Source organism: Ranitomeya variabilis, chromosome 1 (genome assembly GCF_051348905.1).
Source record: "Ranitomeya variabilis isolate aRanVar5 chromosome 1, aRanVar5.hap1, whole genome shotgun sequence".
Lineage (NCBI taxonomy): Eukaryota > Metazoa > Chordata > Amphibia > Anura > Dendrobatidae > Ranitomeya > Ranitomeya variabilis.
The window spans coordinates 1117365011-1117386330 of NC_135232.1; the positions used below are offsets into that span (position 1 = coordinate 1117365011).

General features: G+C 41.1%; 2 protein-coding genes across 2 annotated transcripts in view; one reads left to right on the top strand and one right to left on the bottom strand.

The window, feature by feature from the left end:
• Nucleotides 1–21320, bottom strand: part of FGFRL1 (fibroblast growth factor receptor like 1) — a 171946-nt gene that overhangs the window by 69575 nt on the left and 81051 nt on the right. The gene's annotated exons all lie outside the window — the stretch shown is intronic.
• LOC143811469 (uncharacterized) lies at nucleotides 6129–7795 on the top strand. Its single transcript, XM_077293225.1, has 4 exons — nucleotides 6129–6205; nucleotides 6292–6502; nucleotides 6584–6740; nucleotides 6862–7795. Exons 2-4 carry the CDS (start codon nucleotides 6388–6390, stop codon nucleotides 7793–7795), a joined length of 1206 nt encoding a protein of 401 aa, XP_077149340.1. The 5' UTR covers nucleotides 6129–6205; nucleotides 6292–6387.

Here is a 21320-nt window from a genome sequence, read left to right on the forward strand (position 1 = left end):
GTGGCTCTGGTGGTCCACACAGAAAAAAAAAAAAAAAACAGAAATGTCCAAAATTTGATCAGAGCCATGGATCAAAATCACCCATAAAATTCTATGGGTCTCCGAACAGATGCCATCAATTTTTACCCTTGTCATTGGTACCTGAAACTTTGCAATTTTTATTTTATTTTCTTTCATGAGAAAATTAAAAATAAATAAAACAACAATGGTAAAAACAGACACAATGATGAAAATCAGTCCTTTTTTTTTTTTTGCATATGAGAAAAAATAAAATAAAAAATCAGTGACATCTGAATAAGGCCTAAAGGGCATTACTGAAGCCTTTGTACCTTAAATCTAGAAAAGATAGAAAGCTCAGATTGGCGGTATCAGTGATTTATTTATGTTGCTTTTATAAACAAAATACATTTGATTAATACTCCGCTTAATAGAAAAAAAAAATTAACAAAAATTTGACAACCAGATCGATATGGTTTATTTATTTATTTTTGTTCTATTTTTATAGAAGTCTTTTTTTTTTCTATTACAAAAAAATATTACTATAAAAAACACTAGACATAGATAGAAATACTAAAGTAAGCGGTAATATTTCACACACAAGCACAGACGCATATTAAAATTTTCAAAATATATTTTTTTTTTTACGCCAATGGTGTTAAAGAGATAAGCAGATTAGTAATTCTGAAATTCGGGCCGTCGTTAAGTCAACATAATTAGCCTCTGAAATTTGACTTTTGATGCAGTGGCTTATCACAGTATATATTTAATACATCAGCTGCTTAGCTCCTGCACTGAGCTCTGGTATGTTTAATGATATACCCATATGTACACAGAGCTACACTGAATTTTTCACCCTCGTCTGATGACAGGAGAGGAAAAAAAAAATTATTTGACTGACTTGGGAAGTGATGAGACCACCTGCAAAAAAATAAGAATTTCTCATACCATTCCATGTGACACAATGTCTAGCTAAATCCCAATGCCTTAAAGTGAATCTGTCAGTAGGATCAACCCTCCTAAGCCGTCTTCATGACCATGTAGGTCATAGGAAGCTGAATAAAATGATACCTTGATATCTGTGATCCGATCTTATCCCAGAGAAATCCAAGGTTTTTTTTAAATATGTAAATGAGCTGTTAAGATCTTTGGGCTGGACATAGATCTTCCTGAGAATCTGCCTCCAGAGCTTATTTTAAATGTTACCAGTATGAGACGTAGCTCAGGAGAACACACTGTCAGTCATTACATGTCACTACATGTCTCTTATAATAAGCTCTGGAGGCAGATTCTCAGGGAGATCTATGTCCCTCCCATAGATCTTAACTGCTCAGTGAATTTCTCTGGTATATGACATAGGATTGGAGATATCAAGGTGTCATTTTGTTCAACTTCCTACATACTCATATGGACGGCTTAGGAGGATTCATCCTACTGACAGATACCCTTTAATGCTGTTCTGTTGGAAAGCTCATACTAAAAAAAAAAAAAAAGAAAAAAAAAAAAAAACTTTGGGTGCACTTAATTTACAAATCTTTTTCTGCTGGTTCTATAAGTGAATTGAAATCATTTTTAGTTTTTAGGCTTTTTTATTAAAAATTCTATTTATTTTAATTAAACCAATCTGGCAAAAAGGGAAAGAGGAAAAAAAATAGAAAGTAAAGAATAATAAAAATACAAATATTAAATAATAAAATATAATATTCACATCATTTAGTTTTTAAACTTATCATGATTTATTATTTATCTATTAAGAATTTTTTTGACATTTTTTTTTTTATTGGCCCCTTAAGTTCAAACGTTTTAATATTTTTGGCTCAAATCAGTAACCAGCTTTGTTAATACACCCTTTTTTCATTGGTTCTTTTCCGTACCCAATTTTTCGCAATGTGATACGAAGGCTCAGAAAATCTATAGCAAGCAGTTCGTTTTTTTTCTTTTTTTACGTCTCTCCTTTCCCAGACGGAGACAAAAGTGGCAATGTATTGGTGTCAGCAAAGGATAAGCAACTGCGGCGGCAATTGTGTGAAAAAGAGAGGAGCTGTGCACCTGTTCCGTCAACAGCTGTGCAACATTCAATGTATATTCTGCGGAGGATTAGAATGGGCCCCATCCAGAATTGGAATCCCGGCCAATACAAACAAACCCTGAGCACATAGAAAAGGCCGTCTGATGCCATACTGGCACACGCAGGACTAACCATTTATCAAAGCATAGCTATGGTCATGTGCGGCGGCATTCTTACACAGTCCAATAAACTGCTGCTATTTTTATTTCATTTTTTTTTGGCTGGCTTCTACTTTGCGGGGGGAAATTATGAGCTCCTAATTAATGGTGGAGGCCAATGCCTACGAGATGAATTTAAGGTTTATTAGAAAAGACAGAATAAGTTATCCTTCAATTTTAACCCCTACCTATGTCGGATGCAGGTCTATGGAGTAGGCTCAGGAGCTGAGCCCGCACCAAACCATGCATATTCCGACTCTGTTATACCACCAGCATGGCTATGTTCCCACGGTAGGTATTTGGTGAGTTTTTGATTTCTTCACCTATTAAGTAAATTTGGTTACTTGCATTTTTGAGCGTTTGCTTATTACATGCATTTTTGTCTTTTTTTTGGTTTGTCATGTTTTAATTTAAAAGGGATATTCCCATCTACAAGCTCCTATCCCAATATTTTGTAGGTGTAATAATAATATTAGCATATACCTCCAATTAGAAATGTAGTATAGTTTTTCTGATTTCCTATGTCTCTTTCCTAATGTGCAGGCAATGCAGGACCTTAGGTATCCATGGTTACGTCCACTAGCAACTAGCTGTCACTATCATTGGTGGCATCCATGGACACCTAAGGTCCTGTAATTATTGCACATGAGGAAAAACATCGCAAATCAGAAAAACTATACTACATTTCTTATTGGAGGTATATACTAATATCATTATTATTACACCTACCACTGTACATATCGGGATAGGATCTTGGAGAAGGGAATACTCCTTTAGACTGTGTGCACACGTTGCTTTTTTTTCGCTATAAAAACGCATAAAAAACGCATACATATGCATCCCACCAATTATAATTGATTCTGCAATTTTTGTGCACATGATGCGTTTTTTCCCCCCAAAAAAAACGCATCACGGTAAAAAACGCATCATGTTCATTAATTTTGCGGATTTTTCGCGTTTTTCCTGCTATTTCATTGGGAAGCTTCGGAAAAAAACGCAAAAAAAAAGCATCAAAAACGCGCGGAAAAAAAAACGCATGCGGAGTTCTGGCAGAAATGTCCGTTTTTTGTCAGGATATTTCTGCAAGAAATCCTAAACGTGTGCACATACCCTTAAGCTGCTTTGTTTTTATGTTTTGGTATTTAGCGGAAATGCACATGCGGATTTTCAGCATCAAATGCAATTCTATGGGGTACATAAAACTCAGCGTACTCGCAAGAGAAGTACATACTGACTTCAGAAAATAATATAGGATAAAGAAGTGCATAATATAATAAAATATTTGATTAACATTAATAAATGAAAAAAAAAAATTGTAAAAAAATGTAAGGTGACTCATGCCTAGAGGGGATGCAGCAATATACGGTAAGTGAATAAAAGGCTTTAATAGACAGTGACATGATATTTATGTAGATAATCCCAGCACAAATATGCAGCAAAAATGAATATGGAACCAGGATACAGGTATAGAGTGACCAATATACCTATCTGAACAGCAACCAAAAAAATAATGAATGAAAACCAATAAATATTTCACGATAAAGGCCTGTAGAACAGTGACTTTCACAACGGTGCGGCAACGAGGCACGGACCCAAGATAGTTCAACTTAAATGTCTTTAATTTGGCAATTTAGATTTAAACTCAAACATTATCCTGCAGTTCACAGCCGGATCGTCCATAACAGTCCGTATCAATCTGTTACAGTGGGCGACTGCACCACCATGTATGTAACTCATGGGCGCAGCAATAGCTTTGCTTTCTCTGGCTGTGGCCAGTGTTCAGTCTCACACAGATAGGCCTGCACAGAGCCTCCTGCTCTGCAACTTGCAAACCAAACATTGACACACCCAAACCTTAACTGAAGGTTTAAATGGGAATCGAGGATGTGGGCCACTCCCAAGACTTAATGTGGAGGGAGGGATCCGTCCCACTATCTTCCTACCGATCTCTGCAAAAATAAAAGCCCACGTCAGGTTTTCCTAAATCTGACTTAGGCCTCTTTCACACTTCAGTCTTTCGGCGTCAGTCAAAAACCGCCATTTTCGTAAAATGGCGGATCCGTTTTTTTTTTTGGGCGGATCCGCTATTTTTCCATTGACTTGCATTAGAGACGGATTGTGGCGGATGGTCGTCCGTTCCATCCGCCTTGCGACGGATCCGTCGATATTTGGCGGACGTTGTCTAGACATTGACGGACTTTGTAACGTTTTTTGTCGCCGGCAAAAAGGCGGAACGCGGCGGATCCGTCGCGTCCGCCTTTTTTTTGAATGGGTGCCTATGGGCGACGGATCCGTCGCGATCCGTTTTTTGGCGGATCCGTCGCCTCAATCCGCTTTTTTTGATTGAGCATGCTCCAAAAAGTTGCAACTTTGCCCAGACAACCCAAAAACTATATAAAGAGGACAGGTCATTCCCAAATGTACCAGCCAGCAAGAGAGACCCTTCCATGCCCGAGAGACCCAGCCAGACCCAGCCAGCAAGACCTCTGCCAGCAAGACTTTGCCAGCCAGGCACTGCCATCCAGCCAGAGAGGCCCTGCAAGCCAGAGACACTCTGCCAGCAAGACTTTGCCAGCCAGGCACTGCCATCCAGCCAGAGAGGCCCTGCAAGCCAGAGACACTCTGCCAGCAAGACTTTGCCAGCCAGGCACTGCCATCCAGCCAGAGAGGCCCTGCAAGCCAGACCCTGCCTGAGACAGCCATGTGAGTACTGCCATCCAGCATGCATGCATGCATGCGTGCGTGCGTGCTTGTGTGCGTGCGTGTTTGTGTGCGTGCTTGTGTGCGTGCATGCTTGTGTGCGTGCGTGCTTGTGTGCGTGCTTGCGTGCATGCTTGTGTGCGTGCGTGCTTGTGTGCGTGCGTGCGTGCTTGTGTGCGTGCTTGCATGCTTGTGTGCGTGCGTGCTTGTGTGCGTGCTTGTGTGCGTGCATGCTTGTGTGCGTGCTTGTGTGCGTGCGCCTGCCTGCCCTGTTTATATGTTTTTCATACTATTTAAGCTGTTATTTTTTATAGCTGTGGTGTAAAATGAGTTTTGTGTGTGTGTATAAATGATGTGTGATGTGTTCTGCATTTTTGTTGTTATCCCAAATGTTATAGTATTTCAAATAAAGAGCAGTGTAGCTCCTACTGTACCATTAAAAAAAAAAAAAATTTTTTTAATACAAACTGTAGGGTAATCATAATTACCAATTTTTGGAATTGGTATTTTAAGTTCGAATGAGGAACATTTTTGATAAGGTTTGATAGGTGGCTTTTACCAACATGCGCATTGCGCATATCAATTTCAGTTTTGGTGTTGCTTTAAAGGGTTCTTGGGGGTTTTTTTTGGTGGGGAAACAGGGCTAGAGGGTTTGGCAGCTTGTGCATCAAGCATATCTACCATATAAAGTATGACGGTTAGAAAAAAAATTTCATTTTGTGTGGGATGAAATGTAAAAGTTTTTAAAAAAGATGTAAGTGTTAAATCCTACAGCTGCATCTATCCTTGTGTATAGTAGCTTAGAACTGTCTGTATACTTACAGATACTTGGGACCAAGAGGTACGCAAAGACCATAATGTCTTCTTCTGAGAGCCCCCCAGCACATCAGCAGCAAACTGAGGTATTGTATTTTTTTTTTTTTGTTCTGTAAAATTTTTTGGTGATACAACTATGGTCATTGTTTTTTAACCCTTTATGTGTTCTGTATTCACAGGAATATGAAGCAGAGGGGCTTACAGAAGGAGACGGACAGGGTGGAGAAAGACAAGGAGCGGGAGCGCATAGTGTAAGTTTTGAACAGACCGATCCTCACATACAATGCACTACACCCAACACAAACATTCATGACAGCACACACAATACATATGCCTCAATCTAAGAACATTATTAATTTTTTTTTAAAATTTTTTTTATTAGTCCTCACAATCCGGGGCTCGACATAGAGTTCCTCAAAGCACCTCCCATAGTCGTCGGAATGATAATCGCGGCGGTCGCCGAAGAGTAAGTTCCTTTTTGTTTTGTTGTGTAGTAAAATGTAAAATTCATGTGTTGTAATCTTTCCCTTTTTATTGTTATATTTTTCGTAGGCTTCACAGCGTGCTCCCGAACAAGATGATGAAGAGGAGGGCATCGATGTGAACACCCTCATCGAAGCAGTACAAAGTAGGGAGCCGCTGTGGAACATGTCGGACCGCCGCCATGCTGACCAGTTAATCACCCGACGGCTATGGGAGGAAGTGTGCAGTGCTGTTATGGATAACTGGGAGGAACTCGATGCTGGGGCCCAGGATCTAGCGCGTAAGTATTCACACTTCATAACCTTATTTTAGCATGATTTAATGTGGTGTATAGTAACCAATTTTTGCTATCTCTTTCCAGGTAACAGGATTATCGTGCGGTGGCGGTCAATCAGGGATCGCTTCAAGAGGGAGTTTAATAAGGAGATGCAGGCCCCGAGTGGATCTAGAGGACGCAGGAGCAGATACAAACATGCCAGAGCCCTGTCGTTCCTACGGTCGACGCTGCTGAGCAGAAGGTAAATATTCAACACCACATATTTTCAGTCAAACTGAAAAAATGTGTAACCTTCAATTTTTTTGCAGTAAGGGCAATTGTAATATAAAGATACTAATATTTTTTTTCTTCTTCTTTAACAGCACTTTCTGCAGCACTCGGGAGCCTGCATCAGAGTTGCAGCCCTCTGGAGCGATCCCTCGAGAGTCCGCCACCGGGGACCACGTCGACCCCTCTGTTTCTGCACCTACCCTTTTGTTTGATCCCTCAGCCTCATCCACCAGCGCTGGAGCAGCAGGGCGGACTTCGTCACTTGAAGCTGCAGGTGATGAGTTAGAGTTCCCTTTACCCCACCCCTCTGCCACTGCCGCAACTTCTAGACCAACTTTGTGGTCAGGACGGCAGCGCCAGAGAGGTCAGGAAAGGAGCTATGCGCCTGACTTTTTGCATCTGAATGCATCCTTTCACAGTGCCATCAAGCTTTTGAGTGAGCAAACGTCTGCTGGGTACAATATGCTTAACAAAAGCATACTTGAACTCAGCAGTCGTCTTGATAGGATGCAATCAGATGCAAACCAGTCACCAAGGCACTGTTTTTTTCAGGCGGTCCTCAGGCACATGGAAAATCTAACTCCTGACCTGCAGATGCATGTGATGCAAGGCTGCCACACTGCTCTAGCGCAGGCGATATCCCATGCCCCTCCACCTACCCTTCATGTGTCAACACCTTTCCCCTCTCAATCCACCGTCTATCCTCCCATCCGTCCTCCTCCTGTACGTCCTCCTCCCGTCCATTCTACTCCTTCGTCATTTGTTCCTTCCCCCCTTAGTCTTTCCCAGTTTTTAACGTCCCCCTTCCATTCTTCCCCTTTAACTTCTCCGTTATCAATCCCAGCAACACCTTCATACCTCACACACACCACATCTGCACCTCAAGTCTCTACACAACCTCATGTTTTCACCACCCATTCCACTTCTGTTCCTCCCCGTGATGTCCTGTCCCCCACTCTCGACGTGGTCCGCCCGCCTGTCAGCCCCTCCGCTACTATCTCCACCCAAAACCATGAGAATCTGTAAAAGTCAATAAATAAACAGTTGTTTGGTTTAAAAAAAATTTTATTGTCTTTCTTTTTTTTTTTCTTTTAATTTTTTAAGTCACCAAGGTTATGGCAATAGTAACATTAACAGTGTTTAAAGGGTACCGTTGCAAAACATACAATGCTGCATTAAAGTAAAAAGATTTTGTATGCAAACAAAAATTGGTATTTTTACAAGTATAAAAATAAATAAATTTTTTACACCATTTCATACTGCCAGTCAACTGATCCTGCAGGAGACATGAAGTAGTCTGCAAAACTGTCCCGCATTCTGCAGACTGCAACTGGACTGCGAAAAGTGGGGTTTTGGTAATCCCGTAAGGTGCTTTCTGAAACATTATCCTCCAGGGAAACTTGTTCTTTTGATAGAACAAAATTATGCAGGACAACGCACGCTTTGACCACATCATCGACAGTTTCAGTCTGCAGTTTAATGGCAGTTAGTAGCACTCTCCATTTGGCAGTTAGGATGCCAAAGGCACATTCCACTACTCTGCGTGCTCTGGTTAAACGGTAATTGAAAATTTTCTTCCTCTGGGTCAGTCCACTACTTCCAAAGGGTTTAAGCAAATGTGGGGAAAGCTGGAAGGCATCATCTCCAACACAAACAAATGGTAACGGTGGACCGGTGGTTCCAGGGAGAGGTCTAGGGGGCGGAAAATCAAATGTCTCTCCATATAAACGGCGCCCCATTGGTGAATTTTTAAAGATTTGTGAATCATTTGCACGTCCATACGCACCTATATCCACAGCGATGAACTTGCATTGTGCGTCAGCTATGGCCATCAACACAATAGAGAAATACTTCTTATAGTTATAAAACTGTGACCCAGAGCCTGAAGGTTTGACGATCCTTATGTGCTTTCCATCAACTGCTCCAACACAATTTGGAAACTGGCAAATCTGATGAAAAATTTGGGCGATCTCCAGCCACCTCTCCTGTGATGGCTCTGGGATGTATTCCACTTGTAGGCACTCCCACAATGCCCGGCAGGTATCTCTGATGATCCCCGAGATGGTGGATATCCCAAGTCGAAATTGAAAATGGAGGGATGAGAAGGACTCTCCAGTTGCAAGGAATCTGTTAACAAAAAGAAAAGACAATACTTTATAAAAAAAATACAAAAAAAACCAACACAGTTATAAGTCTGATGAATGAGAATCATTTAATAAAAAAATGACTTACCGAATAGTCACCATGAGACGCTCTGCTGGTGATATTGAGAATCGCATCTGGGTGTCTCGTCTCCGTATACAGTCTTCCACATAGCCCAATAAAAATGCAAAATTTTCAGCTCTCATCCTCACATAATTGAAGAACTTTTGAGGGTTTTCCCTTAGTTCCATGTAAAGCGTGGAATAAACACCACGGGTCATACGTTGTGCTGTGATGGGATGGATCCACAGCCTTCTCTTACGCCGCTGCCGTAGGATTCGCAGTCTTCGTTCCTCCCTCTCTCGAACGCTGACTGCCAACTGATTTGCCTCAAAAGTAAAATCTGCATAGATCTTTGCAATGTTCGCCAGGACTCCTTCCATTTCTGCCACTTTCTCTACAACCTTTCAAAGATGTGGTGTAAATACACGCTATATATAGTTTTCCAGAAGTTTCCAGTAGCCAATCACATTGAAATCCTCCCCTTTTAAAAAACGGATCCGTCAAAAAACGGTTGCAACGGATGTAAAAACGTTCGCAACGGTTCTAACGGATCCGTTTTTTTAACGGATTAGGGCAGCTGATCCGTTAAAAAAACGGATCCGTTAGAACCGTTTTTGCATGAAATTTGACGGATCCGTCGATCCGCCACGATGTCGGACCCAACTGACGCCACACAACTGAAGTGTGAAAGAAGCCTTAGTCAAATAGCTTGACTAAATCTACTCTTATTTTGCATTGTAACCGCAGCTGTAGCTGTAATTACGACCTTCATATACAATTCCCCTCACTGCCTCACAGGCCTCAAAATAAAACATAAACATTACCCCACCCCCACACACCAAATATGATGTGATGGATGGAGCCTCCAATGCAGATGTGGACTAAACCTAAATTATTGCTTTTCTGGTTTTTAAAAATCAATTTTCAAGGCCCCATAACAAAGTCCAGCCCAGAAAGTTTTTTTTTTTTTTGCTTCATTTATGATAAATTTTTGTAAAAAAAAAATAAATTTAGTGATGGACCTAAACAGATTTTTTTTTACAGTAATAAAATACTTTTAGAATAATAAGAATACAAGAGTTGGTTCTGCTGATTGGAAATGGTTGGTGCGAGCGGCAACCAATCAGATGCTGTGTATCTATTACCTGACGGTTACACACAGCATTCTATTCTAGAATTCTACTGGTTGCCATGGGTGACACTACCGTGTATACACATTGTTTACTCCACACAGCTGCCAGTACCTTAGGTACCAGATGCTAGCGCCATGGCTCTGTGTGCATTTTATGCATATAAACAGCAGCATCATGTGTACTGTGGGAAGTGTTTTGCACCTCAAGGCACTGACAAAATCCCTCTCCACATTCCTAACTTTCTGTGAACCACTTTTAATGGTATCCTGGGGAGGGAGTATGTGTCCTGAGATCATTCCTGCACTTGAAGGAGAGTTTAGCTGGAGAAATTCACATATGGCCTCCATCCTTGTCATGAAAATGTTCCTTGGAGACGATTTGCTGAAATACAGTTCAAAGACTAGTAATTAACATTACATATAATTGTAAAGAGGAAATTCCAAAAATGAGTGGACAGGCTGTGATAATGAGATCGATCCATCGATCGACCGACAGATGGACCGATCGATCGACCGACAGATGGACCGATTGATAGACCGACAGATCAATCGATCGACAGATGGACCGATCGATAGACCGACAGATCAATCGATAAACAGATGGACCGATCGATAGACCGACAGATCAATCGATAAACAGATGGACCGATCGATAGACCGACAGATGGACCGATCGATAGACCGACAGACAGATCAATCGATAAACAGATGGACCGATTGATAGACCGACAGATAGACCGACAGATCGATCAACAGATGGACAGATCGCTCAATAAACAAATGGACCGATCGATCGACCGACAGATGGACCGATCGATCGACCGACAGATGGACCGATCGATCGACCGACAGATGGACCGATCGATCGACCGACAGATGGACCGATCGATCGACCGACAGATGGACCGATCGATCGACCGACAGATGGACCGATCGATCGACCGACAGATGGACCGATCGATAGACCGACAGATGGACCGATCGATAGACCGACAGATGGACCGATCGATAGACCGACAGATGGACCGATCGATAGACCGACAGATAGACCGACAGATCGATCGATAAACAGATGGACAGATCGCTCAATAAACAAATGGACCGATCGATCGACCGACAGATGGACCGATCGATCGACCGACAGATGGACCGATCGATCGACCGACAGATGGACCGATCGATCGACCGACAGATGGACCGATCGATAGACCGACAGATAGACCGACAGATCGATCGATAAACAGATGGACAGATTGATCGATCGACAGATGGACAGATCGATGGACAGACAGATGGACCGATCGATCGACCGACAGATGGACCGATCGATGGACCGACAGATCGATCGATAGATCGCTCGATCGATCGACTGACAAATGGACAGATCGATTGACAGACACATGGACCGATCGATCGACCGACAGATGGACAGATCGATGGACCGACAGATGGACAGATCGATCGACCGACAGATGGACAGATCGATCGACAGATGATAGATAGAACAATCAACAAATGGACAGATCGATTGACAGACAGATGGATAGATCGATCGACAGATGGATAGATCGATCGATTAATAAATCCATCAATAGATGAATAGATTGATAGACAGATGGCTAGATCAATCTATCGATCTCATTATCTATGTAGTTGGATTCCAGGTTCAAATCCCACCAACGACAACATCTGCAAGGAGTTTGCATGATCTCCCCGTGTTTGTGTGGATTTCCTCCTGTTTCTTCGAACACTCCAAAGACATATAGATTGTGAGTCCCAATGGGGACAGTTATGATGTCTTTAATGCGCTTTGGAAATTTATTATGCAAATAGTCTCTTCAGAGAGTTAGAGGACTTAAACTCTAGCGCCGTCTAATGGACGTAGCAATCCCAAAAGTCAATATCGACCCTTTAATGAACCTTGCCACATGACTTAGGATAAGAAGTAAAACCAACCAGACACTTCATTTGCAGACACATGTTTCTGGGCAAATTTTGGAGTTGGCTAGGTGGCCTCTCACCCGGCCAAATCTGCACTGCTGAGGGGCAAACACTCCAAAACACGTGTCTGCACATGGCATGTCTGGTTTGCCTTCTTATCCTAAGTCTTGTGGGAAGGCTCATTAAAAGGTCGATATTGACTTTTAGGATTGTTAAATCCAATAGGTGGCGTTAGAGTTTACGTCCTCTTCCTCTCTGAAAACGCTATTTGCAAATGTAATATCCCAGAGGAGCATTATATGGCCTCTAAGTCTCCTTACGCCTGCTTAACACTATCCACACGTGAAAATGAATGGCACTATATAAGATAGATAATCGATAATAGATAGCTAATAGATAGATAATAGATAGACAGACCCCCTCCGCCCATAGAATACCACTATAATATGGTTGCAGTGGAGCCATAATACATATTTTGCATTGGGTCCAGTGACGTCTCTATTTAGATGGATATATAAATTCAAGGGGGTTGCACAGTGCCACCCCTGTCTATAGGATGGGTCTGGTATTGCAGATCCGCACCACAGAAGTGGATTGAATAGAGCTACAATACAAGACACAACCTGTAAAGAGGGGTGGCGATGTTTATGGATAGACATGGTCACGGGTTTCGAATCCTGGTCTAAAATGCTCAGTGAGGTGAATAAAATATTTGCCCCCAGATTCTTTATGTCAATGTAGAACGTATTTAGGAACTGCACGGATACTAATTTTTCCTTTTCGCAATCAGTAATGGCGGTGGTGAGGATTTCCTAATGTAAGCTCATGTCCCATTCCAGCTCAGCAGGGGTGACGCACGTCGCCTCCAGGGAACATCTACAGATCATCCGTGTTCTATATTTGTGATGTATGCGGGAGCCAGCGCACATATACAATGGTCATAACAATGTCATCACCGTACATCAAAGTGGAAAGCCATCCAGAGAAGCCCAGAGACTGGATGTCTACGCATGCTAGGCAGGTGTCTGCCATGATGAAGCCGGTCTGCATGGCTAATGCTATAGAACAGCTGAGAGAGGAGGACGGAGTCCCCCCGCAGCCAATCAGAATCTAGAGCAACTATTTATGGGGTCCTGCTAACAAGGTCAAAGAAGACTCCCGCGTAGAACAGTGTCGAGATTGTAAGTTTGATAATCTGGCTTTCTGCCAGTCGAAAGACATCCAGCATCAAAGCAGCGGGTCTCATTTAACATGGCGCACGAGGCTGATTAAGTAAAATCCATGAGTTGTGAATAGTGCCCACTTGTCAGCACTTTGTGTGCATTTTCGTGGTTCGTGCGGCATTTACATTTTTTCTTATCCCCTGGCAAAGGTATGAAAAAAAAGTCTACAACATTTTGGAAAAGGCCATCAAAAGCATGACATAATATTATTATTATTATTATTATTATTAACAGTAATAACAGCAATGCAATTTATATTACTTTACTTTATATTAAATGTTTAATACATTATTTTGCGCTTTTAGAATTTTAAGAACCTAATAAAGTGGCAAAAAAATTAATGGACTAATGTAATAACCCTATTAGTATGATCCTGAGGACTTAGAAGATATTCCCAGCTATAAAATAAATATATATATATATATATATATATATATATATACACACACATACACACACACATACTGTATATATATATATATATACACGTATATATATATATATATATATATATATATACACATATACACACTAATATATATATATATATATATATGTATATATATATATATACACACGCACACATATATACACATTATATATAGTATACAGTATATAGACAGATAGATAGATACTCCCACACATGCACGAACTGCTCAAAAAAGTAAAAGGAACACTTAAACACAATGTAACTCCAAGTCAGTCACACTTCTGTGAAATAAATCCATCCAGTTATGAAGCAACACGGATTGTGAAACAATTTCTACTGCTGTTGTGCAAATGGAACAGCCAACAGGTAGAAATGATCGGCAATTAGCAAGACAACCCCTATAAAGGAATGGTTCTGCAGGGGGTGACCACAGATCATTTCTGTGTTCTTACCTTTTTGGCTGTTTTGGTCACTTTTACATTTTGTGATTGCTCTTACCCCTAGAGGTACTGCCCAGTAGCAAGAGGCGGTGTCTATAACCCACAGAAGTTGGTCAGATACTGCAGCTCATCCAGGATGGCACATCAGCAAGAGCTGTGGCAACAAGGGTAGCTGTGTCCAGAGCACAGAGCAGATACCAGAAGACAGCCAGAATACCAGGAGACATGGAGGGGGACATAGCAGGGAAACAACCCAGCAGGAGGACCGCTACCTCCTTCTCTGTGCAAGAGGGAACATTAAGAGCAGTGCCAAAGCCCTGCAAAATGACCTCCAGCATGCCAGTAACATCCATGTGTCTCCTCAAACTGTGAGAAACAGACTCCATGAGGGTAATATGAGGGCCCGATGTTCACAAGTGGGTGTTGTGCTTACAACCCAACACCATGCAGGGCGATTGGCAGATTCGATATTGGCGCCCTGTGCTCTTCACGGATGAGAGCAGGTTCATACTAAGCAAGTGACAGAGTCTGGAGACGCCGTGGAGAGTGATCTGCTGCCTGCAACATCCTCCAGCATGACCGGTTTGGAAGTGGGTCAGTAAGGCTAGAGTCACATTGCGTTATGTGACCGCATTTAACGGACTACGTTACACCGCGGCATAACGCGGTGTAACGTAGTCCGTTAACGCCGCCATTGCCTGTAATGGCGAACGCATCCCTAGCGCACGCCCACATTGGGCGTGCGCTAGCGATGTGCCATCATTTGAGTGACGGCCCGCGAACGCTGCTTGCAGCGTTCGCGGTCCGTTCCTTGCTAGAGCAGATCGGGGATCTGCGCTAGCGGGATCGGCTAACGCGATCCCATTTGGGACATTGCGTTAGCGCAGTCCATAGCGCTATGCCCTAACGCAATGTGACCCTAGCCTAATGGTGTGGGGTAGCATTTTTTTGGAGGGCCGCACAGCCCTCCATGTGCCAGAGGTACCCTGACTGCCATTAGGTACCGGGATGAGCTCCTCTGACCCATTGTGAGGCCATGTGCCTCATTGAGACTAAGTTTCGGCTTTTTTTTTGCTTGCAAAATTTTTTTTTTATCAATGTACCAAAATTAAAATTTCATACATTTTGAGTCAGTTTTTCTTTTTTAACCATCCAGTTGGTACAAATTTTTCTTATATGCAAAAAAAAAAAATTAAACTTCTCGGATCCATGCATTAGCAAAATAAAAAGATGTGAATATGCCCAAAGACTATAAAAAAATAAATATTCTATCCATGGAAAACACAGATGGACCATGTGGGTGAAAGACAGACGCGTGAATAAGAGAGAACATAGAGTTAGGACAGGTACTTCTCCAGTGGATCCACCATGTACTACTGTTCCCTTAACTGATAGTTTTTGGTCATGTGGAAGTCAAAAAAGAGTATTTGGCCAAATAAAAAAAAATGGAAAAGTACCGTAGTAAGAAATTAAAGAAAAATACACACAAAATAAATAAATAGTATCGAATATGGAATTACAGCTCTCAATAGTTTTGCTGATAAACTAAATGACAAAAAAACAAAATCTGATTGTTTCTATGAACAAGAAAACGTTTTTAACACCTCAGTAATATAACTTTATTTCTTTTTCACCGCTTACCCAAATTTAAGGCACTGGTCTACATTGTGGAAACAACCGCCTGCCTCCCAAAAAATCCAACGGATTCAAGTAGACGAGTAAAAGGTACACGTTCCCACAATGACACTTAAAGAACGTCTGTTTTTAAAATTAATTTTCATCATGGTGGAGACTGTATTTTCCCACTGCAAAGCCATATTTAAAAAAAAAGTGTATTTCTATAACACATTGTAGAAAATTGTGTCTCTTACACCGAGGCCTCCTGGACTATTACTGCTTGGCAGGTCGCATTGTACAAAAATTAGGAACATTCTTCAAATCTTAACCGGGATCCGATTCCTTGGCGGCAGTCCCTTGGCACCCTTCAGTTTCTGGTTATCTCCAATGAATATATTTACATTCACTGTTCAGTAGAGAGCACTCGCTACTGCCAAGGGGCACGTGAGGGTCTTAGAAGAAGGAACACCAACAAATATTTATGGAACCTAGAGTGAAACTTTAGACACTGTTAAAATAAAGATTGCTTTCCTTTTTATTTTCCAAGAAGAATTGACCCGGCTTCTTGGCAAGATTGTTCTGTCCAACGTAGTTTTAATAGCTCATAAGAACCACATGCTTCTCGAAAGTCATTTAAAAAAAACTTTTTTCAAATTAGGTTCGTAAATCAAACATGACAAAGAGAACGCAAGCAGCCAATATACTCAGCAGCTAACAAGATGCCTTGATATGATTGAACAAAAACTACAAGACGTATTTTCAAGGTAAAGAACCCAAAAAAATGGCTTTGGCTTCATTGGTGCGGACATTAGATTCTCCACCTGCTGCTGGTGTGCAACAATTCGTAGGACCAGGTCCATCAGTCACGTCAGTAATCTCTGGACGTCAGACGGGAGCCCTGAGAACCATCTACTAAGATCCAAGGCTCTACTTTTGATTAGCCGACCTGGGGTGACGTCATTGTGCCGGTTAATGAAAAGAGGAGCCGCGAATGCCACCAGGGAGGAGGCAGTTCTCAGAGTTTAGACGTTACAAACATGTCCGATAGTCCATGTCTTGTGAATCGATTTGCAACAACTCTTCCTGCTGTATATAAAGTTAATGCACACTATAAGAGCAGCGTTGTCTTCCCATTGCATGTTGGCTGAGGTCTAAGGGGTAACGTTTCTCCTTGTGGAGAGTGGCATACCGGCTCTGGCATGCCAAGGTAAGGAGGAGTGGAACGTATGAGAACTGATTTGGCTAGGTGAGGGGCTCTGGAGTGCAAAGTATGAGAACTGATTTGGCTAGGTGAGAAGCTCTGGCACCTTGCCTAATCAGTTCTCATACTTTGCACTGCTGAAGGCCAATAGCCCAAAACAGTGTCTGCAAATTGAGATTCTGATTTAGCTTTTATCCTAAGTCATATTGCAAGACTCCTTAAAGGGTCAGTAGTGACTTGTAGGATTGTGCCTTTCAACATGTGGCGCTATAAAGTTCAAGTCCTCTTCCTCTCTGAAGAGGCAATTTGCACATTGCATGTGGGGTAATTTCTGGAATTTCATAGGAATTCAACAAAGTTGAACAAGGAAGGTTTAATGATTCTGTGTCTAATTAATAGTAGAGTTTAACCAAAAAGCTGCATACATGACTGTCTAAATTAGTTTTTGTTTGCAGGGATATTTGTCATTTATCTATTACAGATCGATAAGGACCAGATGATGGGTCCAGATGTACTGATATGTAATAATGAAACTGCCAGAGGACCAGCCGGCAGAGCATTCCCAGGCCAGTGACATCAACATAGATAGGATTTTGTCAATGTGTTTGTTCCTGCCAGAATAAAAATGTAATGAAGTGCAGACAGAAACATTCTGACTCTATTCTTGGCTGTCTATTCTATTCTGAAGACCTCAACAGATTGCCTGATGTGACAGAATAACGACCCCGAGTCAACATATCTGTACTTAAACAGGTCACACGTTTAACCGGCTGAGCTGTCACAGGTCAACTGCAGGCAACCAGTTGCATTTTTAGTATTTGGCCCCAGGGTTCCTGATTCTGTTCTAGTCTTCAACACTTGACCTTCCGCCATGGGAACACCTGGAGTGTGAAATCTAGACCTTTCATGGAAGGGAATACAGAGTTTCACTCCAACATCAGCACTCTGGCCAAGCAAGTGATATGTGTGTATATGGGGGGTGTTACTGCCAAAAATACAACTTTGAGACAAGCGTTAAATGACTAATACAAAGTCGTAAACAATTATGTGACTAGGCTAGCTTCCTCCGATCAGGGTGCTAGATGGCCGTCAGACTACAGTTTGGTTGAATTTTGGAATTTAACTTTCAGATCAAGATTGTCTCTACATTTTTTAACCGACTGCCCACCCAACGACAGATGAAGATATATTAGGACCACCACCGAAATTACAGTAGGAACCCTTAAGTCCACTACAAAAGTCATTGTAGGACCCCTTGACCTCACAAATTGTGATACTTCAAGAATATATTTATAACTCAGAATTTTGTGTACATGGTGTAAATTCTTCCATACTACAATCCCAGCTATGAATATTTGACATTTTGGTTAAGTGCTCAAAGTTTTGCAGTACAGTTTTTAGAAGACCTTCAGTAACTCAAAGTGAAACTCTAGGAGGGCATACCCATTACGATAAGACTTGGTTGATGGTTGGAGAACCTCTGAAGGAACAATCATTATGTCATACATGTTCAATGACACCAGGCAAAGAATTACCAATTTTCCTGAAAAAAAGAAAGATCATTGGTGGACAAAAGGTCCTCGATTATCAGATGAAAATTGGGACAAAGGCCAACTTTAAACAAAAGTATTTTCGCTATGGTTCAAATCTTCGACTTTGGTCTAAAATACATTGAGTGCCTTTAACCTTGACTTGAAACTATTTCATTGACCTGCTGCTAAGATAAAAGCCTCAAAAATCTCAATAAATTTTAACTAGTTATTAGTACGTGTCTATCTTTCTCCACCCAAGATCAGTGAATAAACATGAATACTCTTTAACCTTGAGAAACTAGAATTAATGTAACTAGAGGGATTTACTCAGTAGGTGGGTTTTGGTAGGATCAGATGATCTTTTTTGGTTGACTCATCAGCAAATTAGTCATTTTAGTGACATTAAACATGGGTTGTTCAGACGGCTCAAGATATTATGTAATACCCAGGGGTTCCTTAACGGGATCCAGGAGACAGAAACAGCAAGTGTTCCGTCATTTTTGCAGTAAAAAATGAAGATTCCGAGTAAGTTTTTCAAAAGGTTCCAGCATGATTAAAAAACGACGATTCATAGCACAAAAAACAATAGTATTATAAAACAATGTAGAGAATTAACATTGTCCTCACAATAGTGTCACCTTCTGTAGCACAAGCCTTTTATAGAAAAATAAAAGTTAATTGAGCAAATCTCCAACAGTAAAGTCTCATGCGAACATGGATAACAAGATGGCAATACATAAGCAAGTGTTGAAAAGAAAAACACACGTCTAGCACATTACTTCACCCACTTACAAGCTGCTAATGGTGCCACAGGAAAGTGAAGAGATGACACTAGTGTTTCGTAATGCCAATGACAACCGGTCACGGTTATGCCATATGGTGCGGCCAGGCTCCAGACATTTATCGTTTGTTTTTTTTATTTCCAAACCAGTGAAAATGTTCAATATAAAACACATCTCACTGAAGAATGAATTTTTCTTCCTATGTCATCCAAACTGTGTCCCTGACTCATCTGCCTCCTCTAGGGAGCAGATAGGTTACAGAAGCCATTTGTCAGAGAAAAAAGCTAGATGTTTAAGGGGTTAAGGGTGACAATTTATTGTTTTTAGTTCAACTGAGGGGTTTTTTTTTTGTTAAAAAAAAATCATTAACAAAAACACTCCATTATTGGAGATTAGCTGATCAGGCAAAATTTCAAATTCGACTAGTTCGCCCAATTTTTCCCGGGAAATTTGATTCCCGGAGAAGATATTCTCTGCAAATTTAATGTCCCTTATTAACTAACCCCAGGGCATAATAAATATAATTTATAAAAAGATTAAAGAAAAAAAATCTTCTCAACTCTCCAGCCTTTCCACTCCTCACCCGTAATCCAACCAGTCCTCTTTCCATCTTCTAATCTCGGCTACTTGGGCTGAAGAGGCTTTGGGAGAGTTGTGCATGAGCGCATAAGAGCTCATAACGTCACGATGTGCGACCCGACCTTGTGCGCGCATGCGCAGAACAGGACGGAGCCTCGTTATAGTAGAAAGTCCTGGCTTAGAGTAAAAGGTCCACAGGAAACAGAAGATGTGATGAGGACCTTACAAGTGAAGTTGAGGAGAGGAGGGATCTAAGGATTTTTTTTACATATTTTTAACCTTTCGATGGACACATTTGCCGAATCCACATTCGGAAGCGAATTGCTAAAAATCCACATGTTGGCAAAAGTGGATTTTTTAAAAATTCAACTCCACTTTAATTATACATTGAACATTACATAGATTCTTGCTTTTACAACAAGGTTAGATCCATGTGGAGAATGACCCAACTATCTAATCATGCAATCACACTCCGAGTCAACCTTTTTCAATAATGAAAGGAGATCCAACCCATACATAGAGCCAAAATCCTTTTCTGGGGTAAAAATGGCCTAAAGTGCATTTAGATTTACAAATACGTATCCGAAAGAGCTGCCAAACAAATTTGACAATGTCTTACAGGAATTTACGATAACAAAAAAAGTGCTCACATTTGTTCAGTAGTGAAAGAAAACTGGAACACAACCTTATCGAGAAGGGCCCCGGGGCGCCAGCAGATGTCACAAACTGCTTCCTACAAATTAGTAAAGCAAAATCACTCCTCAGGTTAATTACAAGGAGATGCCACACAAGGAGCAAAACAACAGACAAGAAAACACCTCTTATTGTATTACAGGAGACAGAGCATGAAATCTCTTGTCACAATTACATTACATGTACTCCAAGCCGTTCTTCTGGGCGTTCCCTGCACAATGTTTTTTTCCCAGACATGGGTGGGAGTATTATATGTGCAGAATAAAACTTGGGGGGGAAAAAAAGGATGAAAAATATTGTGATTGTCGTCCCAGGATGTCCAAGAACAGAGGTCGAGTTTCACACTCTATTTACAGATTATTTTTTTCTGTGCTCATTGGTGCCCCCTGTGGAGAAGGGCACTTTTTATGAGCTGTAATGAGGATTGGGGTAAAAGGAAATGACTGCCCCTATGTACAAGAATATAACTACTATAATACTGCCCCTATGTACAAGAATATAACTACTATAATACTGCCCCTATGTACAAGAATATAACTACTATAATACTGCTCCTATGTACAAGAATATAACTACTATAATACTGCCCCTATGTACAAGAATATAACTACTATAATACTGCCCCTATGTACAAGAATATAACTACTATAATACTGCTCCTATGTACAAGAATATAACTACTATAATACTGCCCCTATGTACAAGAATATAACTACTATAATACTGCTCCTATGTACAAGAATATAACTACTATAATACTGCCCCTATGTACAAGA